This window comes from Lagopus leucura, unplaced genomic scaffold (genome assembly GCF_019238085.1).
Source record: "Lagopus leucura isolate 7727_CA_CO unplaced genomic scaffold, USGS_WTPT01 Super-Scaffold_100002, whole genome shotgun sequence".
NCBI lineage: Eukaryota > Metazoa > Chordata > Aves > Galliformes > Phasianidae > Lagopus > Lagopus leucura.
The window spans coordinates 51,603,011-51,630,778 of record NW_024962263.1 but is presented as its reverse complement, the minus strand read 5'-3'; the positions used below and the strand labels follow the sequence as shown (position 1 = coordinate 51,630,778).

At 37.7% G+C, this 27,768-nt stretch overlaps 1 protein-coding gene across 2 annotated transcripts in view; it reads right to left on the bottom strand.

Annotated features, from left to right (window-relative positions):
- Nucleotides 1-27,768, bottom strand: part of SNTG1 (syntrophin gamma 1) — a 326,387-nt gene that overhangs the window by 129,974 nt on the left and 168,645 nt on the right. For both annotated transcript variants that reach the window (XM_042869538.1, XM_042869539.1), the window contains exons 3-4: nucleotides 20,685-20,739; nucleotides 8,882-9,016 (exon numbers count right to left, since the gene is read on the bottom strand). In XM_042869538.1, the coding sequence (XP_042725472.1) occupies nucleotides 8,882-9,016; nucleotides 20,685-20,711 (162 nt within the window). In that variant the 5' untranslated portion in view covers nucleotides 20,712-20,739. The remainder of the gene's footprint in view (nucleotides 1-8,881; nucleotides 9,017-20,684; nucleotides 20,740-27,768) is intronic.

Below are 27,768 nucleotides of genomic sequence, written 5' to 3'. Positions count from 1 at the left end.
CAGTTCTGGGCTACTTGGTTCAAAAAAGACAGGGAACTCCTAGAAGGAATCCAGCAGGGGGCCACAGAGATGATAAAGGGCCTGGAGCATCTCCTGTATGAGGAAAGGCTGAGGAACCTGGGACTGTTCAGCCTAAGGAAAAGAAGATTGAGAGGGCATCTGATTAATGTTTATAAATATCTAAAGAGAGGCGGGAGGAAAATGGATGAGGCCAGGCTCTTCTCAGTGCTTTGTAGTGATAGGACAAAAAGCCTAAAATTTGAACATAAGAAGCACTGGAACAGGCACCCCAGAGAGACTGTGGAGTCTCCTTCTATGGAGATATTCAAGACCTGTCTGGACACCTACCCGTGTGACCTATTGCAGGGCACCTGCTTTAGCAGAGGAGTCGGACTCAGTGTTCTCTTAAGGTCTCTTCCAATCTCTGCAATTCTGTGATTCTGTGATACATATTAACAACAAACAAAAAACACTTTTTTAATCCACTGAATAATTTCATCCATTTTCAGTAGAGAGATTTTACATCTTTTTGCTAATGCTTTATTCTTTTTTTACTGTTTTTTCTTTGGATTAATTGATGTGAGCAGTCAAACTTCACACTCATTCAAAAAATACACAGGTCACTCACATCACTGATTTGAATTAAAAGTCTAAATGCCAAAGGCCTTGCTCAACTGCTGAAATCTCCTTATTTCAGTTCCTTGTACAACTGAAGAACATTGGCAGTATGGAAGGGCAACAGAACACCTGGTCAACTGGGAATCCTGGCTCCTCTGCAGCTGTGCATGGTAAATGCAGATGTGATACAAACTGCTAAAACTGACTCTAATAAACAAGAGCACCTGACTCTGCTTTTTTTCACTCCAGTGTGTTACTGTTAATATAGCATATGCCCCAAACCAGAAACACTCATCTAAAATTCTACTTGTAAAAATTATACTTCTAGGATGTATTGCCTTCAAAGTATTGAATTTTTCAGTATATAAAGAAGAAAATGAAAACAAAGAAGAAGAAAGGAAATCCAAGGTCAGCATTGATCTGATTTCTCACATGGTTAAGTAAAGAATGCCCTTTGTAGTTTCATCATAGGTGTAGTTTCCAGCTGCCACCTCCCATCATATCTTGATCAATGCTTTGGGTTTTCCAACTGTTTCATCTTTTTCAATGCTTGTATTGCCTCTTTTGTGAGGAAACAAGTAAACAAAAAACAAAACAAAAAGAAACAGCAAAAGCAAAGTCAAGAAATTATTCTATTCTTTCAAATTTGGTCTTACAAATGGCAGCCTTGTGTTTTAACCTCCATAGATTGCTACACTTACTATTTTTTTAGATAGAGGCAGAAAAATAAGCTGTCTTGGATTGCCCCAAAATAACCTTTTTCATTTTTTAATTTACATTTGTCAGGTCTATATTGTAATTTACAAATAGTCCAGATTGGCAGGAAAACAAAAGTTACCATCCTCTGATAGATATTTGATAACTTCTGTGAGAAAATTTCATCCAGTCCACTGAATATCAGACAGATACCAGCACTAATTAAAAAACAAACAAATAAACAAACAAAAAAAACAACAAACCAAACACATTCTAGATAGATTTTGTGAAGGTAATAAAATAGACAATGCTGGAAAGGTGACCCATCCATTCTTGCAGTTGCAGTTCTCTTCTGAAGAGAAAGTTTCACTTTGGAAACATTCCCACAATTCAGTCTCACATCTGAATCAAAACAGTAAATAAATACGGAATAAACAGAAAGCAGAAAGTAAATCAAAGCTTCATGTGAATCAAAAATGTTTTAAGCTTTTCCCTTTTTTCCACTCGTTTTTGTAGTCATTAGCTTTGATAATGTAAATTGAATTTGTATTACCTACACCAAGATATATGAAGAAAAACCCACAATCCTCTCAAAATTAAAGATCTAAAGTAACACATTTAAAGAACACTTTCAGTATAACTGAAAATCCAAAATATGCAAACAAAGGAAATCAATAACTGCATCTGACTTCTCAGGCAAGTCAGGGTTAAGTGACATTCTGATATAATATCTTTATTATTTAAATCAATAACATCACGAAAAGCAATGTATTGTACAATTTTATAAGGTGAAAGGCTCTCTTTTGTGCAACTAATTTTTTTGTAATCCACACTGACATTATAGAGTTATAAATCTTTCAGTGTAGTTGATTTCACAATAGCAAATGGACACATTTAAAAGTGAGCCATAATAGGTTCTTATCTTTACAAGAAAAAGAAGAATGGCTGTTGATTAGTAATGCCAGAAATCAGATCTGGCTTCGGTTCAACAATTTAACTTGGTGTTACTCTCTGACCTTGGAAAAGATGCTTACTGATGAAAGCTTCTCACCTATCCAAAAGCAATTACAGACCCTAGGTTAAATTTCAATACATTTGTATCAAACTCAGTTAAATTCTTGGAGAACTGATGTTCCAAAATTTATAAAAATGTATATTCAGTTTTTATTAGTATTGAAAGTATAGATGATCTTCATATCTATCTCCTGAAAACATCCTTAAAAAAGCTAAAAACAAGTTATTAAATGTTTAATTAAATAAAGCATTACTGCATGGCTGTAAGGAATTAGATTACTCAACATGAATCAGAGCTACCTCTGTCTTTTCAATAGCAAGTTAGCTGTATTTCAAAAATCTATTACTCTTCAACAGAACCTTTAAGAAAATTATTGAAGAAAACAAACTGCCGGTGTAACAAAAAATTAGCATTTTGCCAGCTGCTTGCTGTTTATTTTCAGTCTTCTAGGAAAACAGAAGCTGATTCAAACCACCCATTTTGTCAGATGGTACACTGTCATCACTGGTTTCTGGATCTAACAGGCAGATACACTCCATTAGAAAAAATGCTTGCCTGAGTACAATTAGCAAACAAACAGAATCCTCCTCGACACGTAGCTACTTTTCCTGATAAAAGACAGCCACTCATTTATTTGATTTTCAGGCAGACAGAAAAGGTGATAGAAATTACGAGGATTAACTACAAAATAAAAGTTATGATTTGGAATTGTAAAGATTAATAAGTTTCCTAGGAATTAGCCTACTGAAGATTTTTCTTTCAAAGGAGACATACTATATCTTAGGGGTACCTCCCCACCTAGTTTGCAGCAAGGAGTATCAGGCCATCCTTGTTAGTCGTGTCAGTTGACCTATGCATCTGAAAAGTCTGGAGTTTGCCTTATTGCACGTCAACTTGAACATCATAGAGTAAAATTCTGCAAATAACATTTCATGCCATTCAAGGCATTTTGAAAGGAGACATAAAATTTTTCCTTGCATCAATAACGAGGGCAAGTGCCCATGTGGTATATAATTCATCTGCTTTCAGGGAATTTATTTTTGAGATGAAAAGAGGAAAAAATCCTGACTGTTCTGCAGCACAAGTAACTGTTGTAGAGATTTGTGATGATTAAAATAAAGCTATCTGTTGGCAATACCACAAATACGAACAGATCTTTTCTAAGAGTCTACTTCATTGAGGGAAAGAAAAATGTAGCTGACCTAACAGTTACCCATCTTCCAATTTTTTCATACGGACCCATGGGTATCTTCATCACATGCACTAGTCAAAACTCAGACATACACTCAGCACACTATCAACTCTTCCTCCAGGCAAGGATTTCATTTGGAATAACACAGACATTGCCTTCTAGACTTCAAGATTCACAAAATGTCACATCTAACTTGTTCATTTGCATTGGAATCCAAATCCACATCAGATGCCCGCTAGTAGGATTAATGGTGAATCCACAACATTTCTATCCCTTGGAAATACATAAGCAAATCTCTGTAATACTTGTTGATACAAAGTGATACTGAAATTCAGATCTATGTAACCTGTGACTAGAACTATCTCTACTGCTCCATGGAACTGCTTCAGGTATGACTAATGCACGATCCTCACGAACACCATCACTTCATTCAAACTACTGAAGAAACAGATGCTTTCTTTTTTTTTAGATTTTAACACTATTTTTATGCTATGCTGCTTATAATCTTTTACACATTTTAGTTTCTTACTCTAAACTGCATGCGATGATGGCAGAAACAAAGTTCCTTTGCATCTATTCAGGTTTAGAAAATTAAAATTGTTTTCCAGTAAAAAGGAAGAATTCCATACTAAGAACTAGGTCTTTATTTCATGTACTCACATTAAGCAGCACCTCACTCCTAAGGGTTCATTGCTTTCATTTAAATTATTCTGCAGGATGCAAATCAGGATACTGCAGGAACGTTCAGTGACTGTTTAAAGTCTGTCCTACACAGAGGAGCATGCAAATTGATTCCGATTCAACAAACAGAAGAGACACTGTTCTGAACTAGAAGCGTAGTAATAATCTTTCATTTCTAAATAGTGAAGCGGTAAGTTTAACATCCTATAATCAAATTATTTGAAGATTAAAACAGATTAAAAGGATTTTCGCTGTAGCTTCTTGTCTGTACAATTTAACAATGCTACTGTTCCTCAGTTACAAATTTTAGTTTTGTTCTTTAGAGTTCATTCAACGAGGCATTCAATGTTAGTTTCTAATGAAAGAACTTGCTCTTTCAAAAGCATGTAGAAGAAAAATAGATGTGATCAGTCATCTAGAATGACACCAAGAACAAAGCAAAATCAGCCAAACAAAGTAAAATATAAAAAAAGCAACAAGCAAACAATTAAAAGAGAAGCTTAAAAACAGCAGCAATAAAAATGGAAAAGAAAAAAAAAAGCAAAAACTAAGTCTGTGGTACATCTGATTATGCTACACAGTCACAGCTAATAATTCCACATTATTTAAGTAGCCTGTGACAAAAGGACAGTTAACTATCTGAGAAATACCAATCATCCTTAGCTAGAATGAGCCTACTGATTCAAGATCTAGTCTTAATCTCAGAATAAACAAGAGTAAAGGGGTCAAAATTACTAGCTTACCAATGACACTGTCAAGTGAAAATAAACTCCTCAGCACCACATTAATATCCATTAGCGAGTTATAGATTCAATATGCTAATACAGTAGGGAGACTGTAATCAGTGAAGCAAAACACACTATTTTCAACAGTGACAGTGCCAACCTTGTAGCAGGCCAATGAAAAACACTTTATCTGTGCTATGTCTGGAATTGTCTCAAGCATATACAAAATAAGATCATTACCATGACAACAGGCTAAAGACATAGTCACCATCAGAGCAGTGGGGCCCTGTGGAGAAGGGACAGCCTTGCTCTGTCCAAAGCACCTCAGTTTGTTGATTAACTTGTTGACAAGCAAACTTGTTTACGACAAACCTGTTGAAATCTAACAGGCTTAAAAGAATGCCTGAGAAAAGCTCAGGGTGGCTTTGAAACTTCAGTCCGAGAGTGCCTCCTTAGACTGAATGAATACAAGTCTATGGGGCCAGATGGCGTGCATCCCAGGGTCCTGAAGGAGCTGGCTGAGGTGGTTGCCGAGCAGCTCTCCATCATATTTGAGAAGTCGTGGCTGTCAGGTGAGGTCCCGGATGACTGGAGGAAGGGTCACGTCACTCCCATATACAAGAAGGGGAGCAGGGAGGACCCGGGGAACTACAGGCCGGTGAGTCTCACCTCCGTGCCTGGGAAGATCATGGAACAGATCCTCCTGGACAACATGCTTGGTCACATAAAGAATGAGCATGTGATCCGAGACAGCCAGCACGGCTTCACCAAAGGAAGGTCATGCCTAACTAATCTTGTGGCCTTCTATGATGGAGTGACGGCATTGGTGGACGAAGGGAAGGTGACCGATGTCATTTACCTGGACCTGAGCAAGGCCTTTGAAATGGTCCCCCACCACATCCTCATCTCCAAATTGGAGGGAAGTGGATTTGATGGGTGGACGACCCGATGGATAAGCAATTGGTTGAAAGGCCGCAGACAGAGGGTGGTGGTCAATGGCTCTATGTCCAGGTGGAGGCCGGTAACAAGTGGTGTCCCCCAAGGGTATGTCTTGGGACCGGTGCTCTTTAACATCTTTATTAATGACATCGATGAGGGAATTGAGTGCACCCTCAGCAAGTTTGCTGACGACACCAAGCTGAGTGGTGCGGTTGATACGGTGGAAGGAAGGGATGCCATTCAGAGGGACCTCGACAGGCTGGAGGGCTGGGCTCGGGTGAACCTAATGAGGTTCAACACGGCAAAGTGCAAGGTTTTGCATTTGGGCCGGAGGAACCCCAGGCACCTGTACAGGCTGGGAGGAGTGGTCCTTGAGAGCAGCTCGGCAGAGAAGGACCTGGGGGTCCTTATGGATGAGAGACTGAACATGAGCCAGCAGTGCGCTCTGGCAGCTTGAAAGGCAAATGGGATCCTGGGCTCCATCAGGAGAGGGGTGGCCAGCAGGGACAGGGAGGTGATTGTCCCTCTCTACTCGGCTCTTGTGAGGCCCCATCTGGAGTACTGTATCCAGGTGTGGAGCCCTCAGTACAAGAAAGACATAGAGATTTTGGAAAGGGTCCAGAGGAGGGCGACTAAGATGATCAGGGGGCTGGAGCACCTCCCCTATGAGGACAGGCTGAGGGAGTTGGGCTTGTTCAGCCTGGAGAAGAGAAGGCTGCGGGGTGACCTCATTGCAGCCTATCAATACCTGAAGGGAACCTACACCCAGGAGGGGAGTAAACTCTTCAAAAGGGCTGACAACAGCAGGACTAGGGGAAATGGATCCAAGTTGAAGGAGGGAAGATTTAGGTTGGATGTTAGGGGGAAGTTCTTTACTAGGAGAGTGGTTAGGCCCTGGAACGGGCTGCCCAGGGAGGTTGTGGATGCCCCATCCTTGGACATGTTTAAGGCCAGGTTGGACGGGGTCCTGGGCAACCTGATCTGAATGTGTATGTTTGGTGGCCCTGCTAGGCAGGGGGCTTGGAACTACATGATCCTTGAGGTCCCTTCCAACCCGGGTGATTCTGTGATTCTGTGATTCTGTGTGATTCTGTATGTTGAAACTTCAGGACGGGTGCTCTCTCAGACCAAGGTTACCCTGTAGGCTAAACCAATGCTCTCTTTCTCTGTCCATTTCTCTTTCTGTCTCTTGCCAATTCTTCACTTTCTTTTCTTTCTTTTTCCATCAAAAAGTTGTTAAGTAATGCAAGCCTTACTTCGATTTCTTATAAAGTTGCAAAGTTTATCTGCACAGCTTAGAGAGATACAATTGTAAGAATACCAACACTTTTAAGATAATTGTAGTACAGAGATTCTCATTAAAATTGATGATTGTGTTCGGAACTTGAGTGCCAGCTTCACCTTAATCTAACCAGAGGGAATTTGAGAATCTGGTCACCCCTCCTCACCCCTCCCTCTTTTGACAGACGGGATGTGACAAACCTAAAGAGGGAAAAGCTGTAAGAGAGTCTTGCTGTGAAATGGGAAAAAACTAAATATGCATTTCATGAAGACATTCAAATACCAAGTTCAGTAGAAGTAATACACGTTACAGCATAATAATTAAAGTCATATATTTGAGTGATAAAATCTTGCAATAAATAAAGCCAGAATGGTGCTGGTGGAGAAACAGTGCTGCAGTGTGTCTTGCTAATTGAACAGCTATAGCTATAGCCAGAGTTTGAACTCATAATTTCTTTCTGCCTGGGCTGCTAGATGTCATGTCTGTAGAGAAACATTAAAAGGAACATGTCTATTACATATACAGCACATGGGCCAGTATTAACAAACTGTACAACATGAAATGGTCAAAAGACATGCAAATAAACCCAAGCTACCAATTTATTTTTAGATTTTCATTCCTATCTTTTTATTATACTATATATATTATATTATACTATATATTATATTATTATATATTATATATTATATTATATATATATATAATATATTATTATACTATATATATTATATTTGTATTTAGAGATATAGACATGTGGCAACAGCAGTAACTAATAACATAGACATAATATAGGTATTACACTGCTATGCCTCACAGGATTTAACATGAAATCCTATGAAAATTCCACTTAAATGAGCAAACTAAATAATCAGAATAGTTCCGAACAAATATAAAAGAAATCTCTCTGCAGTACGTCTATAGAAATGAATAGTAACTGTTCCTTTTTTTCTGCTATCTTGTAAATAAAATAAAAACATAGCATTACAATAGTAACTACAATATTATCCTGCATAACGTTTCACAGATCTTTCAAAAGATTGTCTCCAAAACTCAATTTATTATCCACAAAATTCAGTGACGTGCTAAGTAAGAAATCCTGTATCTTTACATTACATCACGTAAAATTGTAATACATAAATTTCACTATTACAGTGTTTCAACAGAAGTCCATTTCTATTAATGTAAAATGCTAGTTTAGCTGGTGGCCCTCAAATTATTGACTGGCAACATACATTAAGTTTGATATTATGCTATCCTATGAGGCAAATCAAGCAATAGAGGATAACATGTAATTGCTACACTTTCATCCAGTAAAGCTCTACCAGAACAGTTAACCATCAACTGTCTCATAAGCTCCACAGACAATAATCAGATATTGAAGTACATCTGCATTTGCAGCAAAAGTCGATGCTTTTGTCATTCTTATGTGTATTCTTAACTGTATTATGTGGCTCCAAGATTTAAGGTGTGGAGAAACAATACAATAAGTTGTGCATATAACATATTTGTTCCTACTGATGCTTCCTAGACGAGTATTATTAAAATTTACTCTTGGAGATGATATATTAGAATATATTTAGTGTTTGATATATTAAACTATACTCAGTATTAACAATGTAACATGAAACATCAAATAGAGTAAATGCACGCGTATGCACACACATGCACACACACAATGAGTATTTTTACTTTTTGTAAAGTACATCTTAAAAGAGGAAATAAGAACTACTTACACCAGAATAGAAAGGCTCACCAGACACACAGATCACATCCTGCTCCTGGATCATCAATATATCTTTGGCTAAGTGCAGTCGCACTTTGAAAGGCTCCTGGTTACCATCCTGCAGCAAACAAATCCCTGTCTTTGTCTTGAAAGGAATAAAGAAAAAAGTTTTCTCAGCATGCACCAAATTTCAAAAAAGACAGATGATAAGTCTTAGTTGAGAGTTTGATACAGTTTGTGTTCATACTTCAATAAGTATCCAAAGCTATTACCAGTTACTGCTATGCATTTACTGTGCTTAGACTGAAAGAGAACAAATGGCTGTGGTTGTAATGAGCAGAGGTATGTTTTTCAATTACAAAGCCTAATTCTGTCCATGATGAATTTGTAACACATCTCTGGTTAGCTTTGGGGTAGCTCTGGTTATAGTCTCCATCTCTGGATTAAATGATGACAGCTCACTTGGATACAAAATCAAAACTGCTGTTTCTGCGCGCTGCACCTTTTTTGGCACAAAAAGACATACAACTGTATAACATCTCCAAACTAACCACTAAGCACTAACAGCCTATGTGAACCTGTTCTGGGCTTTTCCGTAAGCACAAGCACATCGACTTATAGTACTTTTCAATGACAATATTGAAGTTAAGAGACAACAGGATCAAGGAATATAACTCCCTCCAGTAACTTAACTCCCACTTCACTTCTGTATTCTGTATTTACAGCTACAGGTCAGGAATTCCATAGGATTCTCCTGTATAAAGTATACGGCTTTTGAGCAACTTAACAGAATCCTTGTCAGCACATATTGGTGCAACTTTTGGGATTCTACCTACAAGAGATAAGAGCAGTGAAAAAATCTGCAGGTGAAAGCACACACAGTATTAGCAGTATGTCCTTGAAGGCTGTATTGAAATTAGCATAAATAGACAAGTTGCTAGGACACTTTTGTATGAGAAATTTATTTACATATTATGTAAAAATTAGCAATTTAACACAGAATTTGCCTTTATCGTATAACTACAAGTACTTGCATAGACACAAGTATATATGTAATTATGTATATATCTCAGAAAACAATTTTTAGTTGAAAATGGTTTTAAATCTGAGGCTCATCAATGCCAGTAACAGAACTTATGTTTTCTTCATTCAGGTCAGATTTTAATCCATGGTCTGTAGAAAGTTGACTTGAGAGAAGATCAAGGACACAAAAGTCTTGCGGTGAACTTTCTCTGCCAAGGTTGACCTGGCTGAATCTAAGGGCTCTTTCTCAGACAAGAGTTTAAAAGAGCGTTTCGAAGATCTCCCCATAGTAAGCTCTGATACCCTAGATCTATAGCATGAAGAGAAAAAACAGAAATACAGAACTGACAGTAGGCAACTGTAAGAAGGAAAGCTTAAATTATTCCTACAAGGCACTAAAAGAGGTAGGAAGGTCAAGAACAATCTTTAAATAGTTTTATATAATCTCCCCTGATGAACTGCTCTTTTACTTTGGCTCCATGCTCAATACTCAAAAAATGTTTTCTCTGAGGGACAGGCAGCAAAACTGTATAATTTACTCAAATCTTTGAAATATTTTATTCAAGTAACAAAAACAAAAGGGTTTTGAACACTAAACTCACACTAAAGGTAGTGGGTGCTCTGATTATACAGACTTGTTTTAGTATTTATGTGCCATTTTTGTAACAGGATGGGATAGAAAAGGCTTGACATGGACAGACAGATTAAATAACTGGATCAGCAAAAAGAGTTAAGTTTTTAGTACCAATGAAAAACTCCCTCATAGAACACATAAAATATTAGAAAATAAAAACAAAGAGATGGTAATATAGTTAAATTGCACAATTCCTTCTCTTCATAACTTTGCTTTATAGACTCAGAGGGATCTTCCTTGTATGGAGTTTTGAAGTAAGCAGTAAACAACTATGGTCAAACAAAATAAATAAGCCCACAAACACACACCATTTATAAAACACCTTTCTCCCATAGTAAACATTAGCAAACATGCTCTCCCTCATCCCCTGGATAAATGGCAATGGGATAAATTCTGACTTTAATATACTGGTTTTAGTAGCATTGCCTTACTTGACTGCACATTTCTGATTTGGTCTGTTACCCTATAAATTCTCAAAAGAATCTTTCTGCACAAAGCTAAGGGGCTTCTTTGTGGGAATTAAGAGGCACATAACCATAGCAGGCACAATTAGGCATTAGAAAAAAATTTAAAATTCAAGTCAGTTTCCAAATGTGTGTGGGCTGAGTTTATTCAGTCTGAACAAAGGAAACCAAGCTTGGGAACAGCAAAACATTTTGGCTCTTGGAAAGATTGATTTGCACATTCAGGCATCTTACTTACATCAGACACTCTAAAATGCAATGAACCACTTCACTGTTGTTGGGCTTTATGAAAGCTGGTTTATGATACAGTTCAAAATTAAAGCTTCAATTATGCTACGTCCTTCCCTATGTTATCTGAGAGCAGCATAAACACCTATATAAAGGATAAGATCCTAGGAGATGATGCTAAAAATCCAATTCAGTTTCATTAAATAAGCTCAAGACAATTCCATAACAACAAAGACCTACATTTATTTTTTTCATTGTTCTACTTATATCTCTTGACATTTCTTTTTTTTTCCTTTTTTTTTTTTTTCCCTCCCACCTTAAAGTATCCACTAAACTGAATCAAATAAGGAGGCAAATTCCTGCATCTTTATACTGAGCTGCAACTTAGTGAAGTTTTTCTGCACATATGTTTTCATGTAAAATCACAGTGCACATCAGCACCTTTTATCCACACAGCATGCAGAAAAATTAACCTGGCTGGAAGATCAGGAGGGCTGTCTTGTCTATACCCCCACAATCTCTTGCATGTGCCAAGGCTGTGGCTGATGTCAGCTTCTGTTCCCTTGACTAACTTTTATGAGATTCCACAAGAGGGTGCGCCAAAAATTTTCCCTTCAAGGCTTTTATATTTCACTGCCAGAGGGTCCTGCCCTGCCCTGACTTAGAGCAATAAAATAGCATATGTCATGTCAGCTGAGCTACTGTAACTGTCAGTGTGAGGTCAGGCAAAGCATCCTCTCCTGCTCAAATGTATGATAAACTGCACTGCATTGAAACAGACATGGAAAAAGGAGTGTAGTTCAGCTGCTAACATTTTGTTATGCCAGTACACCTTGACTGCCCATGTGAGTGAGCCCAAACTGCTCACTCAAAATGCTTGTATTTCTTCCTATTTTCTTCATCCTATTTGTAGAATTAGGCACCGGTTATAAAGAGGGCAAGAAAACTGAGTGTTACAAGCTGCATTGGTTTATGAAGTCTACAAGGCAGGGTATGGAAGGGATAGGGAAGTAATAAACAGTCATGAAAGAATGAGGTTTTGTATGAGAGAGCAGTTAGTGACTTCAAGCAAAAGCAATGAAGAAGATAAAGGTGTCTTTCTTCCTAAGTGACAGATGCAGTGAATTTTGCACCTCCACTGTATTGTCTCTGCCATTGGATGCCACTTACTTTTTAGCTCAATTACAAAGGATCACTGCTTCGGTAAGAGATGATGTCGTTGGTACGAGTTTAGAAACTGCCTGCTGTTTCTGAACTAACATAATTATGAGAGGAGCTGAAAACTGATCCATCCATGCTTTGCAATACCACTGTGTGTTGAACTTTCTGTTTCAGAACACTGCTGGAGAATGGCGTAACATAGCAGAGCCCTCAAAGCAGGATACTTCTACAAAGAATATGGCCACACTCAGATGATTACCAGCAACAAGGCAGCGAAAAAGGTGTTTCAAAAATCTTTTTCCATTATACTCTGATTTATTCCACATAGCCATATTGGTTGTGCATAAAAATCAAGTCCTGATATCTTTCCTAAAAAGAATTTATAAATTCTTAGAGATTATAAAATTTTTGCTGTAATATATATGGCCTTCACAAATATTTAGAAATTAATTTCAGAAGAAATATATACAAAAGAGAGCTCCAGTTCGGCCTGGAGAAGAGGATGCCAGGACAAGAAGCAGTGGGCACAAACTGGAACACAGGATGTTCCCTCAGAGCACCAGGAGCACCTCTGTGCTGTGCAGGTGACAGAGCGCTGGCACAGGCTGCCCGGAGGCTGTGTGTGGACTCTCTGCTCCTCAAAGACCTTCATCAACTGCCTGGATATGGGCCGGGGCCCCTGGTCTGGTGTCCCTGATAGAGTGGGATTAGACCCAATGGACCCAGAGGGCACTGCCAGACTCAGCCATTCTGTGATTCTGTTAAAACTATGGTTTGTACATTTTGGCTAGCAGAATGGTCTCTACTAAAGGTATACCAAAATAAATAAGGTCTAAACATTGGTTTGAGAGTCATTTCCCTGCAGGACATAAAACATCAATACCTTTTAATTTACCTGGCCTAAATAAGGCTACTGACAGATTCACTGTTAAATAATTTCAATTTTAATTTTAATTTATTATTATTATTATTATTTTTAAGAATTTTAATCTTTTTCCTACAGTCTAAAGCTTTTCCAGGGTTTTGTTCCAGAGGAAATTTAATCAGTATTCCAATCCATCTTAGTTAATCTTCATTAGTTTTCAAGAGATAATATATCTTTTGGTTAGGCTACTTTATCTATTGCTTTTGCCCTTTGGTAATAAAGCAATTTAGTTTACTTTAATTCCTCCAGTTTCAGATCCTTTTTAAAAGACCTCGGCACCTCAGCAGATATCCAAGAATTCAGTCTGTGAAGCAATGGAAGAAAGGAAGAGGAAAAAAAAAATCTCTCAGTGATTTTTCTATACAGGATGACCTGGACTTTAATTTTCTCCTTTGGTTCCTGTCTTCCAAAGTGTAACAAAACTCTGCAATTTAGTTTAAAGCCATAAAGAATCCAATGCCAGTAAGGATAATGGGTTGCAGAAACTGCCTTAAAAATGTATGCAGTTAACTTCAGAGGAATACCTACACATTGGGATGTTTATTTGAACAGAAGCTGACCTCAAGGCATATGGAGACATTCCTGTCACTGCTTTACAATGGCAAGTATAATAATCAAAAAGGAAAGTGAATCAGAGGTGTAAGGGAGTGATGGCATGAATACAAGAAGTATAAATATGTGCCAGAACCACATAAAAGGCATTTTTTAAATGGTCCAGCTACTCATTCTATAGGAGGAGTGTTGCTAGCGTAGGTGAAAAACACACTGTCAAAAACTGGAACATAGCCCAGATATACAGGAATGTGTTCAGCCTGTCATTCAGAGTCTGTTCTACCAGGTACCAACATTTTTCAATCCAGAGGATAACAAGTACTTTCCTGCACATGAATTCTATACTTCAACCCAAGATAACTGAAGAAAACAGAGAATTTGGGTTCCATCTTCTTTTTCTTTGATTTGTCAGGTCTGAGTATTTAGCTATGGCATTCTTGATGAGTGTTTTCTCAAAAGAATGAAGTCTTACAGAGAATTTTCTTTGTTTCACATAATCTGATTAATTCTATATGTAAATTAGACATTTGGAAAATGTACATATATGCATATACAATTATACAAATGTACATATGAGTTTCTTTCTGAACTAAGGCAAAATTGTAGAAAGAAACCTTTCATTTTCTGACACTATAAATGAGTGCTTTTTAATACCTGGATTGCTAATGGACTTACTAGGAGTAGATTAGGTAATTACAATTCAGGTCAAGAGATAGGACCATATAAAACAAAGGCTACTCTGCATGTTTCTTCAAATTTACTATGTTCATTAACATTTCTATAGGCATCAAAAAATGTCCATCATTTTCCATCTTGTGATTTTGGGATAAAATTATGATTTGAAGCTGGATTTAAAAAATATAAATACAAAAACTGTAGTATTAGTCAGAGACTGAATTTTTCTTCTAAGCAACAATTTTCAGAATGTAGAAAAAAGTCAAGTGAATTGAGGTTAGAGTTTAAAGAACTCAGTGACTCTATGACTTACACTCTTGAGAAGTTCAGCAAGCTCTGGATAAAGGATAAAAGTGAAGATAGATAGTCTTATGGCTTGGAAATTGTTGAATAAGTTGATTAAAAAATGTTTTACAAGAATCAGTACAACTCATACATCTAATGATCAGTGAAGGAAAAGAGTATGAAATCCAGAATAACCCTTTAGAAAAAAAAAATTATGTGTATGTGCAAAATCTCCTTTTTTGAATTGTTCAACATAGAATAATTTTCTTGAAGAAAAAACTCATTTCAGGATGCCTTGAAAAGAAGCACAGCCTACAGATGAGATTATTCAGCAGAAAGTAATCATCAGAATCATATTGAGATTGACACCCAACTGCATCTGTCTTCTAAGCTCTTACTATAATCAGTGAAGAGCTCATTGTGGTCACTAAAGCTCAGAGAGCAATTGAGCTGATTATCAGGTTTGGGATGAATTGGTCACTAAGCTCCACTGACTGTAAGATCTGCATTAGGAACTTAGCTTCAAACTGTAAATAGGAAAGACAATTTCAGCACTCTAATCTCAAATCAAAATCCTGTTAGATGCTGAAGGCGGTGTTACAGTGAGTGTCTGCTACAAGCAAAAGCAGAACAAGCAAATGAGGCTTTCTACTGACAGATAGGAGCAGCCTCATGTTCACAGGCTCTGCTCCTCACGAGCAACTTTAACCAAACTGGTAACTGCTGCAAAGGACCAGACAAGAGGATATAAACACTCCAGGTAGTTCTTGAGGTGCACTGTTGATAACTTCCTCCTCCAAGTGATAGGGGATCCACAAAAGAGAGGGATTCTGCTGGACCTCATACCAACAATGAAGAATTTGTTGGGAACATGAAGGTCAGAGACAGTCTTACCTGAAGAAGTCATGAAATGACAGAATTCAGGATCCTAAGGACAGGGAGGAAGATGAAAAGCAAGCTCACAACCCTGAACATCATGCACCTGAACAAGTAGACTTTGATCTTTTCAAGGATCTTCTTGGAAAAGATCCATGGAATAAGATTCATTGTGAGGCCACTAGTGATAATCTTTGATCACGGTGACTGGAAGAACAGCTTGAAGACTATAGGAAAGCAAATATCACTCCTATCTTCATGAAAGGCAAGTAGCATCAAAGGAACTACAGGCTGTCAGCCTCACCTTGATCCCTGGAAAGGTAACAGAACAACTAATCCTGGGAACCATTTCCAGAAACATGAAAGAAAGTCAACAGGAGGTACTCACTGTGGACGCACCATGGGGGAGTCATTCTTGACCACCTTGATGAACTTCTACCATGAAATGATTGACCTGGCAGATGTGGAAAGAACTGTGAATATTGTCTACCTGGACTTCAGCAAGACCTTTGAGACTGTCTCACATAACAGTGGGAGGAGACAAAGCCAGGGCAGTTTACTCAAATGAACCATAGTGCTATTCTATACCATGTGACACAGTACACAGTAATAAAAGCTGTGGGAAGAAGGAGGAAGGGTGAACATCTGGATGGACATCCACAGTTGCGGAGTCTGTCTTAACAAGTAACCATTAGGCGTGATGGAACCCTGCTTTCTTGGAAAAGGTTGAACATCTGACTGGGAACGGGAAGCAGTAAACGAATTCCTTGTCTTGTTTTGCTTGTGCACACAGCTTTTGCTTTACCTATTAAACTGTCTTAATACACAAGTTCTCACACTTAAACTTTCTAATTTTCTTCTGTGTTCCACTGTGGGAGAAGTGAGCAAGTAGCTGTGTGGTATTTGGCTGTTTACTGAATTTAACTCGCATCAGTATTAGGAAAAATAGAGCTTGCCATGGATATTATGATTAGTATGCCTTGTCTGTAGTGCATCTATGAGGAATATTTTGTTTTTATGCTAGTTGAAACTCAGTTCAAATCACTTACTGCCATTAGTAAGGATGGGGATGAAAGTACCAGTGAAGTGTCTGAGTTTCACTCAGCATTTTGGGAGAGCTATCTCAGTTCTTCTGAAGTGGTGGTGGTGATTACATGTCTCTGGAGAGTTGGGAAAAAAGAGCAATAAGATATTCAGTAGAAAGGAAACAAAGAGGGGAAGAAGAGGAAGGCTTCGTGATAACCTTTACTAGAACTTTAGAATGAAGTTCTCAAAAACTGCCTCGTAAGTATAGTGGCATACAAGATCAGTGACTACTTTTCTCAGATACATAGATTAATTGAGAAACTGATGCAACTGGGGAAGTACAGAAAGGAAGGCTGAAAGTTGTAAATGTACTGACTAGATAACCAATCAAATAAAAGTACTGTGAAACAAAGACTAGAGCTATTTTATGTTTCTTGTCAGTAGTTGAAATAAAATAATAACAAAGCTTTTGTGATTGCACACAAAATACAGCTTGGAGAGATTAAACTGCTGCTGAAGATGTACCAGTGGAACAAAACTATAAGTTCATTAAGGAGGCAGTGCCACGATGGTACTTTAGTCTCTATCATCACTTTCACAAGAAACTCAAAGATAAAATCTTGGCTGAAAGATATTTTGGAATTGAAATACTTGACAGAATGGAATATTGCATCTCATACTGAACTCAAAATCTATATTAACTGATTAATAGAACTGGATGGCACAAGTCAAAGGAAACTGTCCACATAGCGGAGCAAAAACCCCAAACCCTTCTGGAAACCAAGTAAATGGAAAATACAACTGTTAGGTAATGTGATAAAACCTTGTCTGTGTGCACAAAGTTATACAGACAACAGATGGTGGGAGCCTGAGTAACACCCTGCCTGGCTAATCCAGGCCCATCACAGAGGCCATCAGCCTATCAAAGTTCCACTTCCACAAGCTAGGGAAGCACACAGACAGGAAGGTGGAAACCCAAAATAAGGACTCAGAGGAAGGAACACTCTATCTGATCCACTCCCAGTGTTGTCCTGGGAGAGCTCCAGCCCCAGTATCTAGATGTAATGAATGTGATGAACCCACTGGGACAGGTTCCTCGTGATGATACAATACCAGACTATCTTTGGGACTTAGAAGCTTCACTGTCTAGGGGTGTGAAATGTACTATCATAAAATCATAGAATTGTTTGAGTTGGAAGGGACTTTTAAAGGTCAACTAGTCCAACCTCCCTGCAATGAACAGAGACATCTGCAGCTACATCCGGGTGCTCAGAGCCCCATCCAGCCTGACCTTGGATGTCTCCAGAGATGGGGCATCTACCATCTCACTAGGCAAGCTGTTTCAGTACCTCACCACCTTTATTATAAAAAACTTCCTTCTTATATCCAACCTAAATCTCCACTTTTTTAGTTTGAAAACATTTTCCTTTGTCCTATCACAACAGATCCTGCTGAAGAGTCTGTTCCCTTCCTTGTTATTGCCCTTCTTCAGATCCTGAAAGAAAGGGATGCAGCTCTAAATTGCACAGGACTTACTATGGAAATTTTAAGAAGGAGCCACGGGCAGAGAAAGAGAGGTATTTAAGTGATTTGGAGAGAAGGTAGATGGGCAAGGACATAAAGAGAGGTTGGCTGCATCTAAATAGGCCACTGGTCAGCACATCTATCTGGTCATATTCTGAGGTAACTTACTGAATTCCTTTGTAACTTTTTTCCTGGATGAGAGACTTCTTGTGTGTGCATTTAGAGGTGCCAGCAACTGAGGAGACTGGGCCCCAGGAGAAGCTACTGGGCAGGCTGTGTGGTAAGCTCAGCTGCTGGAGCACCTACATTCTATGTATGCATACATAAGTATAATCTCTAATGAAAACCTATTTTGCTCAGCCAAAGAAGCTTAGATGAGGCTGCTGATGCCATCTGTGTTTGTGCGAGTGCTTTGCATGTCCTCACATAATTCAAATGGCTGGCCACATACATGCATATGTACATCTCTATTCATATATGTAGTGTGCTCTGTGTGCATATGCCTAGTGGGTATATATCTTCACCCCCACTACTGTTTGGATCTGGGGCTGCAGAACTGTGATGGCTACATGTCTCTTGGGCCATGAGAATACAGCTTGATATATATTTTCCATGAACAACAACGAAAGTAGAGGATATCTTACAATGTTAGTGCTGAGGTTTTAGTTAAAAATTTAGCTAAACCTGTAAGCATAAGGCTACTGATGCTTTATTTGGTGAAAGTAGGTTAAAAGTCTATATTTTATTAACTTTGATTGGCTTGGGACACAAGATGTAGTTAGTTCATTGCAGCTTTAAGAATTTCTCAGAAGTGGCACCACTGATTCTGTGGCACAGACCTAATTTCACGCAAAGCAGATAAAATGGAGTTGAATCTACTTCATTTAATTTAATTAATTTAAAAGTTAGAAATGCTTGCTTAGATCAAGCATCTTTTATGGTGGGAGGAGTAACCCTGTATTTCCAATGTCCATCATGGAAGCTCAAAAAAAAAAGATTTTTAAAGACCTAAGTTTGAAATGAATGCCCAATTAGAAACCAAATACTGAATGAAACAGATCTGACAGTATACTTGCACTTTAAAGGCTAAGACATGACTCATATTCCAGGTCATCTCTGTGGCTGCTGTTGTCATTATTGCTGCTGGGCACTGAGCTAAGTTAATTGCTGCTAAGCAATCTCTACTAGGCTGCAGTTAAAGTAAGAACACAAAAATCCTGTAAAGATAACGCATATCTGCTCCATAAATCAATTAAAAAGAAAAAAGCAAGAAATAAAACTAGAAATGTCTCTTTTACCCCAGGCAAATAATCTGGGATATACTGTATTACAGAATTTAGATTGCATATAAAGTCTCTCATACAGTATTGTGGGCAACCATCATGGTATCCTTTCCCAAAGACCAAATTCACTTTAATATTATTTTCTAATCTCAGTGCACTTTTCAGAAGGCTACCATGATTTCATAATCTTCAGCCTGCTCATATTCTCTTCCCCCAAGTAATTTACATCAATTTATTCTCAAGTCAAAATTGTTTTGGCTACTTGTAGTTCTCTGACCTATTGTTATTCTCCTCCTTCCACTTCTATTTTTCATGGAATTATGGTCACTTATAAAGACATGACCACCTTCCTGATCACTGTTTGCTATTCTCAGTATGAAGGCAACTGAATGATTTTTTTAATCTTAAAAATGACTTCACATTACAACATAATGTGGTGTAACTAAAGTTGTGTAACCATATTGAAGAAAAATTGTCCACGGGAAACCACTGAGAAGATTTGCTGCACTTAATAACATATTCAAATATATCTTATTTACCTTCAAAGTTGGTGAAAATACAGGAAAAAAACAAAAACACTTCCTCTATCGGTAGTGGAGGGGAAATTGAATTACTTTATATTGATATTTTGAAACTATATACCTATACTATGTGAAAGTTACTCTCTTGTCTCATCAAATTAAAATTGAAGTACTTTTTGTTTGGGTCACTTTCATACCTTCCAATCTTTCCCTACCCTTTTCCCATACTCCTACATTTTGCCTTTGATTTTGTTGAACAGAGATAGTTTTGGGACTCCACTGATGTTTTATTTCATGTACAGGCTTTCAAATATAAATGGTAAAGACTAAGGGCAAAGCTCACACAAAACGTAGATAGATACCTGCACCCACATTGTGCCCAAAGAGGTAAATTGGAAGGGACAAAGGTGAGGGGCGGTGATGAAAACACCCGTGAAAATGCTTTCATGTTCTATTACAGAGTCTGCCTGCCACCATGAAGCAATCAACTGAATAACTTACATCTGATTATATAATTCCTCACATTGCAGAAAAAGGGGGTAAAGAAGGGGCAGGGTGTGTTAGCATATAAAAAGGATTAAAAGTGCATTGATTTTGAATCTACTATTGTTTGAAAAGAAAAATATCTGATCCTACCTCTTCGCAGGCGGTCCTGAAATCCATGTGCTATGACACAGCAAGTGATATTTGTCTAAAATAGAGAGAAAGAGCTCATTAGAATGAAAAAGATATTGCAAAACATAAGTTATCTGTCTAAGCTGAACAACTGAACTAGCCTTTGTCAGGTCCAGATATAGTCATTCCTTAAAAAGAGAAATGATCAACGTTGCAAAAGGATTAGGAAGCATAAGATGTTGTAAGTAATTTCTGCTCCTTATGAAGTACACAACTTGGTTTCACAGGGTATGATCAGAGATATTTTTCGGTTCCCACTATCTTGTCCCTCCCATGGGGCATTCAAATTTATTTTTCATATTGCAAAAACGAGTTTATTTTTCATTTCTTTTCAAAAGTAAGAGTGTACTGGAAAGTAACACTTCAGAAGGACACAGTTAAGAGTTGCTTTTCAGAATGTTCTTGCTCTCATGAAAGATTTTTTGTTTTTCTTTTCTCTCATAGCAAAAGAAACATCAGGAATCAATACCTTTGTCTCCCATTTTATTAACATACGTAACCTCTCCGTGGAATCCAGTATCATTTAACAGTGTATCGGCTGCAGAAATATTTATGAGTTGAAAAAAAAACAAATGTTAGAAAAGTTGGGGATATGAGTGAGGGCTGGCAAAATGTCATACCAAATCCTATTATTATTACTTTGCAAGAACTTTACCTGAAGTATACTCATCCCAATGCACACTTATTCATTCATTTATTTATGAGATAAAGCTACCACAGCTGGCTTTTATCAGAGGACCAGAACAGTGTCCTGCTCCTGATTCTACAATATAAATTCTCATCCTTCTGCATAAAACATTTCCAGGCAACACCTCCTGAGCAAAACAGACACTTCATTCAATGCCCTGAGATGCAAAACCTGTAACAAAATCCTACCCATCAAGTAGTTTGTTATTATTCTGAATGAATCATGTGCTTATGATTTTTTGTATAAATTTTCTACTCAAAAGCTTCAACCTAAGAGCACAAGCTAAAATGAAATGAAAAAAAAAAACAAAAAACAAAAAACAAAAATGCAAATCTTAATTAAAAATATCTTAATCTCTTAAGCATCTTAATTTGTTTTACTGTCTTGTACTTAGTTTTATTAAATCCAAGTGCACACACATGGCAATATTCTGTATTTACTGAGATTTGTCTGTTTTGCAGCCTGTGCACCAAGCCTACTTCTAACAGAGCTAGCCTATTTTGGCTAGGTCACAGCACATCATTACTTCCTTGTCAGCCTTACAAGTGCACCAAGAAGAACAAACATCTATATTTTTAATTCTGCTCTCAAAATGCTCATGAAAGACAAGGTCACTATTACAATTTCAAAGGCTTTTCATTCTTGAGGGACAGTTATTATGAAATGAGTTTGTATTTTGTATTTTTTTATAAACTCTCCCTCTCACAGCTGAGTAAGCTGAAATGGGAAGGAGGCTTTACTTCAAATACTTTGTGAACTTCTTAGCTTTCTAGAACCAGAAACTTTTGTATCTTTAAAATAAAAATTGGAGTGCTGCACAGTGTTATCCTTTTTTAGACCCTGACTATATCAAGTCAGTAACTTCTGCTACAGAAAAAAAGTGTCTCCAGTTACACTCTATTAATTCCTAAATGTCCTGCAATAAACAGGTAACACTGGTTCCACAATAACTGATGACTGCTCTGCAGTTACTTTTTAGTTACACTTGAATGCAAATCCTGTTAAACCCAGGCATTTTCCACAACTAAGTGATATTCTATCTTCATCTCTTTTGTTGTTTTCATGTATTATTGATGTATTTATGTATTCATTTAATAAATATTACTATATTACCATATAGAACCAAAGTCAGGAACTAAGATGATTCTACGTACAGCTGGTGATCCTAAATAAATTTTAATTTGCTCAGATAATTAGTGAATATAGTATGAATTTTCATATGAATATCAGCTTTACTGAAGAAAAAAAAAAAAAAGAAACAAAAAATCTTTTAAACATATCAGTCACTACAGTTATTCCAGCAAATCTAATATGCTGGATAATGTTATTTATGAAAATAAATTCTCTATCCTATGGCTTGAGAGATGTCATGGCAAACAAGCACTGACTTTCAGTGCCCTGTTTTGTCATTTTTGAGGACAGATCACAAATTATAAATACTGCCTCTCTCTATCTGCTAATATTTGGCAAGTCTACCTGCCGACAATTCTTTTCCCTTACGTGATATATTACACACACAAAAATTGATAATACAACAAATACCCTTCTGACATCCATTTCATATTGAAATAATTACTTCAGTTCTCAAGGAAGGTTACACACAATGTTTCACTGAATTACAGAACGCTATGGGCTGGAAGGAATCTTAAATATCATCTAATTCCAATCCCCTACCACAGACAGGCACACCTTCCACTTGACCAGGTTACCCAAAGCCTCGTTCAGCCTGGTCTTGAATACTTACAGGCATGAAATATCCACAGTTTTTCAGAGCAACCTGGTCCAGTGCCTCACTATCTTCATAGTGAAAAATTCCTTCCTAATAGCTAATTTAAATCTACACTATCTACACTCGTCTAGTTTAAAATCATTATCCTTTGTTCTGTCACTATACTCTCCGATAAAGAGTCCCTCCCCGGGTTTTCTAGATTCCTCCTTGAGGCTCCAGAATGCTGCTGTAAGGTCTCCCTGAAGTCTTTTCTTTGCTAGACTGAATAACCTCACTTATCAGTCTTTTTTCACAGAAGAGGTGCTCTAGCCCTCTGATCATCTTCATGGCCCTCCTATGGACCCACTTCAACAGGCCCATATTCTTCTCAAACTGGAAGCTGAAGAATTGAATGCAGTACTCCAGATAGAGTCTCATGAGAGTAGAGTAGACAGGAAGAATCAACTCTTTCAATGTGCTGATCATGCTTCTTTTAATTCAGTCCAGGACATGGTTGGCTCTCTGACTTGCAAGTGCACATACATTTCCACATCATGAAAAGCTTTTCATACATCAGGACCCTCAAATTCTTCTCAGGGTTGCTTTGAACAAGTTCTCTGCCCAGTCTGTATTTGGCTTGTGACTGCCCCAACCCAGGTGCAGGACCGGGCTTATGGTTCTTGTTGACCTTGACGAGTTTCTCTTGGGACCACCTGCCAAGTCTGCCAGTGTCCCTTTGGATGGCATCCTTTACATACTGTATGGCAAATGCACCATGCAGCTTGATGTTGTCAACAAGTTTGCAGAATATGCACTCAATCCCACTATGCACATCACTGAGAACAATAGTAAATTGTACCAGCCCCAATATAGACCCACCAAGGAAAACTGCTTGTCACCAATCTCCACTTGGTCTATCCATCAGAATCATGTATCTGTAATCTAGAGATAAGGATGTAGTGATGGTTCAGTATCATGTGCTTTGCATAAGTCCAGGTAGATGGCAACAGTAACTCCTCTCTGCTGCAGAACACCAACACATTTTTCAGGCACTTCTTGCCCTTAGTAAAGCCATGTTGACTGTCCCCAGTCATATCATTTTTTTTCTGTGTGCCTTAGCATAGCTTACAGTAGGATCTCTTGTTCCATGATCTTACCTGACATGGAGGTGAGAATAACTGCAATTCCTTGGGTTTTCTTTTTTCCCATTTTAAAAATGGGGGTTATGCTTCTCTTCTTCTTGTCACTGGGAACTTCACTGGACTGCCAAGAGCTTTCAAATACAATGGAGAGTGGTTTAGCAACTTCATCTGCCAGTTCCCTCGGGATCACTAGATGCATGGATCTGTGCACCTTCAAGATCTTTATACATGGTCTTGAACCTCATCTCCTACAGTGGGCAGTTCTTCATTTTCCTGGTCCTCTGCCTTTGGATTCTGAGACTTCCTCTGGGAAAGATGTCTGGAGGTAGTTTTTCATGATTGATGATAAGATCTTCTAATATTAAAATGACGTCTAAGATGTGTATCTGGAACTACAGAATTCTCAGCACAAAACCACATTTCCCGCAGTTAGCGTACCTTTTTCACACATCACAAACTCAGTCACTGATCTCTGCAGCATGGCTTGCACTGTTTCTGTATAGCACTGTTTCCAACTGTTTCTTCGCTGTGGTACAGAGCGGAAATCAAGCTCATTCTCAAAGGGGGTTTTTTGCAGTCCATCAAGCAATTTTTTAACATTTGATATTTTGGAAACAGCACACAGCATCTAAGATTACACAGTTCATTATCTCATACATCAGCTCAGAAACTTCATTGTTTCCTGTTTCCATGGAAGAACTCTCTAGGTTATTAAATTACAAGAATACATATAATGCATCACACAGACATTTTATGATGCTATGCTGGTAAAATATTTTAATGATTAGTAATTTTCTCCTTCTGTTATACACTATATATATATATATATACATATGTATGTATGTATGTATGTATAGATACATACAAAACCAAGAAATCAGAGAAATTCTAAAACCAAAGCATTTTAAAAACAATAAACTGTGAAATCCACCACTGACTGATGTCTCTTGGCCTGCCTCTGGCTAACCTCGGCAATCTCCTTATCTTGAAATCATAGCCACACTTACCTGAGTATCTTTCCAACTCTCTAAAGAGCTTCCTTCAGTCTCACACAAACATATCAGCGCCAAGAGATACCTTCAGCATCAGTATTTCATTTTTCTTTTTGCCTCCCCATCCATAAATTGCTTTGGCACAAACTGTGCTCTATAAGGTGAGGAAAAAAACATCTGTCTGTGGCTATGAAAGGCTGACATGCAGAGGAAAAGTAGCAGTGTTGCGACAGGGTCTGGTGCACAAGTGTAGTGTGAAGCATGAGCAGTGCATATCATTCAAAGAGGAGTAACGGCTAAAAGAGAAAATGACACTTCCTCTGAAAAGCTTTGGGACATGTAATCAAAGTTATCTAAACAAGCATGCTTTAAAAAGTTACTTTTCTTCCTTTCTACTTGATTTGCAATCCATACTTCCTCTAAAACTGAGTTACCAAACTTATTTAGCTCATCTCTACTGATAGATGTCTAGGCAGCAGCACATGAATGACAGGCTGGGAACAGAATTTGACACCCTCTTGACAGAACAAGCAGTTATTCAATAACAAAGAAAGCATTTACTGAGCTGTAATATTATGGCATTTTTGTTCTAATGGGAAATCAATGGCTAAAACATAATGGCAAAGTTGAAGACTAAGACAGCCCTCAGAGACAGAGCTTCATTTAGGATAATGCATTGAGCACTTGAGTTATGCTCAGGTCTTCCTATAATAAATCAGGTTATACTCCTGTAGTATGATAGATGCAATTTCACCATGACAGAACATTCCACTATTTTTAATAAAATAAGATAGCAAACCAAAAGAAAACTTCATGGATGCATGACAATGATAACAAACACTTTGTAAAGTCTTCATAAAGACACAAGCTAAACAGAGTACAACTGGAGCAGCAGTACAAAACAATTCTCAAGGTTACTGTTGCAAAGAACAGAATATTGTATCCAAAAATAACAAATTTGTGGAGAAAGATGTATTATCAAACACAACTGAATTTATCATGATACCACTGCAGCTTGCATAGTTCTTACTCACTTGGAATAAATCACATTATTTTTTTCTTGGAAAACTGAGTAAACAATTTTTTACTCCTCTTAATACTTACCTTCCTCAACTGGGGAGATCTGTCTGGTGGTTTGACTCTGAGAGCTGTCTGTCTGCATCTTCACAGAGTCTTGAACTCGGAAGAAGCTTACTTATACAGAGACAGTCTACAGTCACAAGAATGTTCACTGTCTGAATTGCTTACTGGCAAGCAGACTAAAACCATGTTTCAAAGGCATAAATACCGCATCTTGCAACCAATTGTAACAGCTATTAACTAATAAACTACATGTTCACCTTTTAAAGTCCTTCTCCTGCCTTCATTGCTACCAAAATTGTGCTCCACTTTCTGGAGATATTTGAATCGAATCTCATTTCTTTGTGTGCTGAGAAATGAAGTACATTTCTATGTAACTGTGCAGGGTGTTTTTAGAGAAATTTATTAAAATTTATTATTAATTATCTCTTATTCACAGCATAGCTGGTCCTTTCTGTTTTAAGGAAAAACAAAACAAAACAAAACACATGGGGAAACAGAGGCATTAGTTTAAATGCAAATTTCACAAACTCTTCTCTATTCTGGACAGCTTGCAACAAAGTGTTTTGGGCTGGAACAGTTTTCTGATCCATGTACACAGCACAGGAATCCAAAGGAACCATTTAGTAACCACAGGTAGACAACATATTCTGTTATTTTTTGCCAGGCTACTTCCATTATATTTCATTTGAAAACAGTGTTACTTACAGTCAGTTAACATAATGTATTTAGTCATTTACTGTAGTAGCATATTGGACCCATCTGTTGAAAAATTTGTCCATAAGCTGGGAATGTATTCCCAATACCCAAACACATCCTTACTTCTCTCACAGAATGCAGTACACAAGGAGAAATCATTCAGAATTTTAGCTTCCATGAATTAATTCATACTGAAAGATAGTCAGAAACCTGGAGATCTGGAATACATTACATATACTTCATCTACCCAGTAGTTCAAAGAAAAAGGCAAAGTTTCAACTGAGCAAAGACATGCCCCTTTTTTTTTTTTTTTTTTTTTTTTGTTATTTTTTTTTTTCGCCAGTGAGCAGCATAAATATCTGACAAAGCTTTTTGACAAAATGTCCAGCTCTCAGCAAAGCACATGCTTCAAAAGAATTGAAGCTGGCAATTAGTAGCTAACAAGGTTTCTAAATGTTTAATTCCCATTACCATAGTTAAAATAAGAATTATATTTACTTCCTAGTCATAATTTATTGTTTTAATTGCAAGCATTCGTAATCCACAAGCACAGTTACGGAGGATTCAAAATTAAGTGGGCCTCATGGCGGTATTAACTGAATGAAGTTATACTGGACTCACGGTTATACATTGCAGTACTATTTGCATCAAAAGTTATCTGGTGTCCCACATCTACGTGTAACGCAGGCAGTTATGGCTTGGCAAATGCAAACTGATGGAAATGGCAAAAATAAAA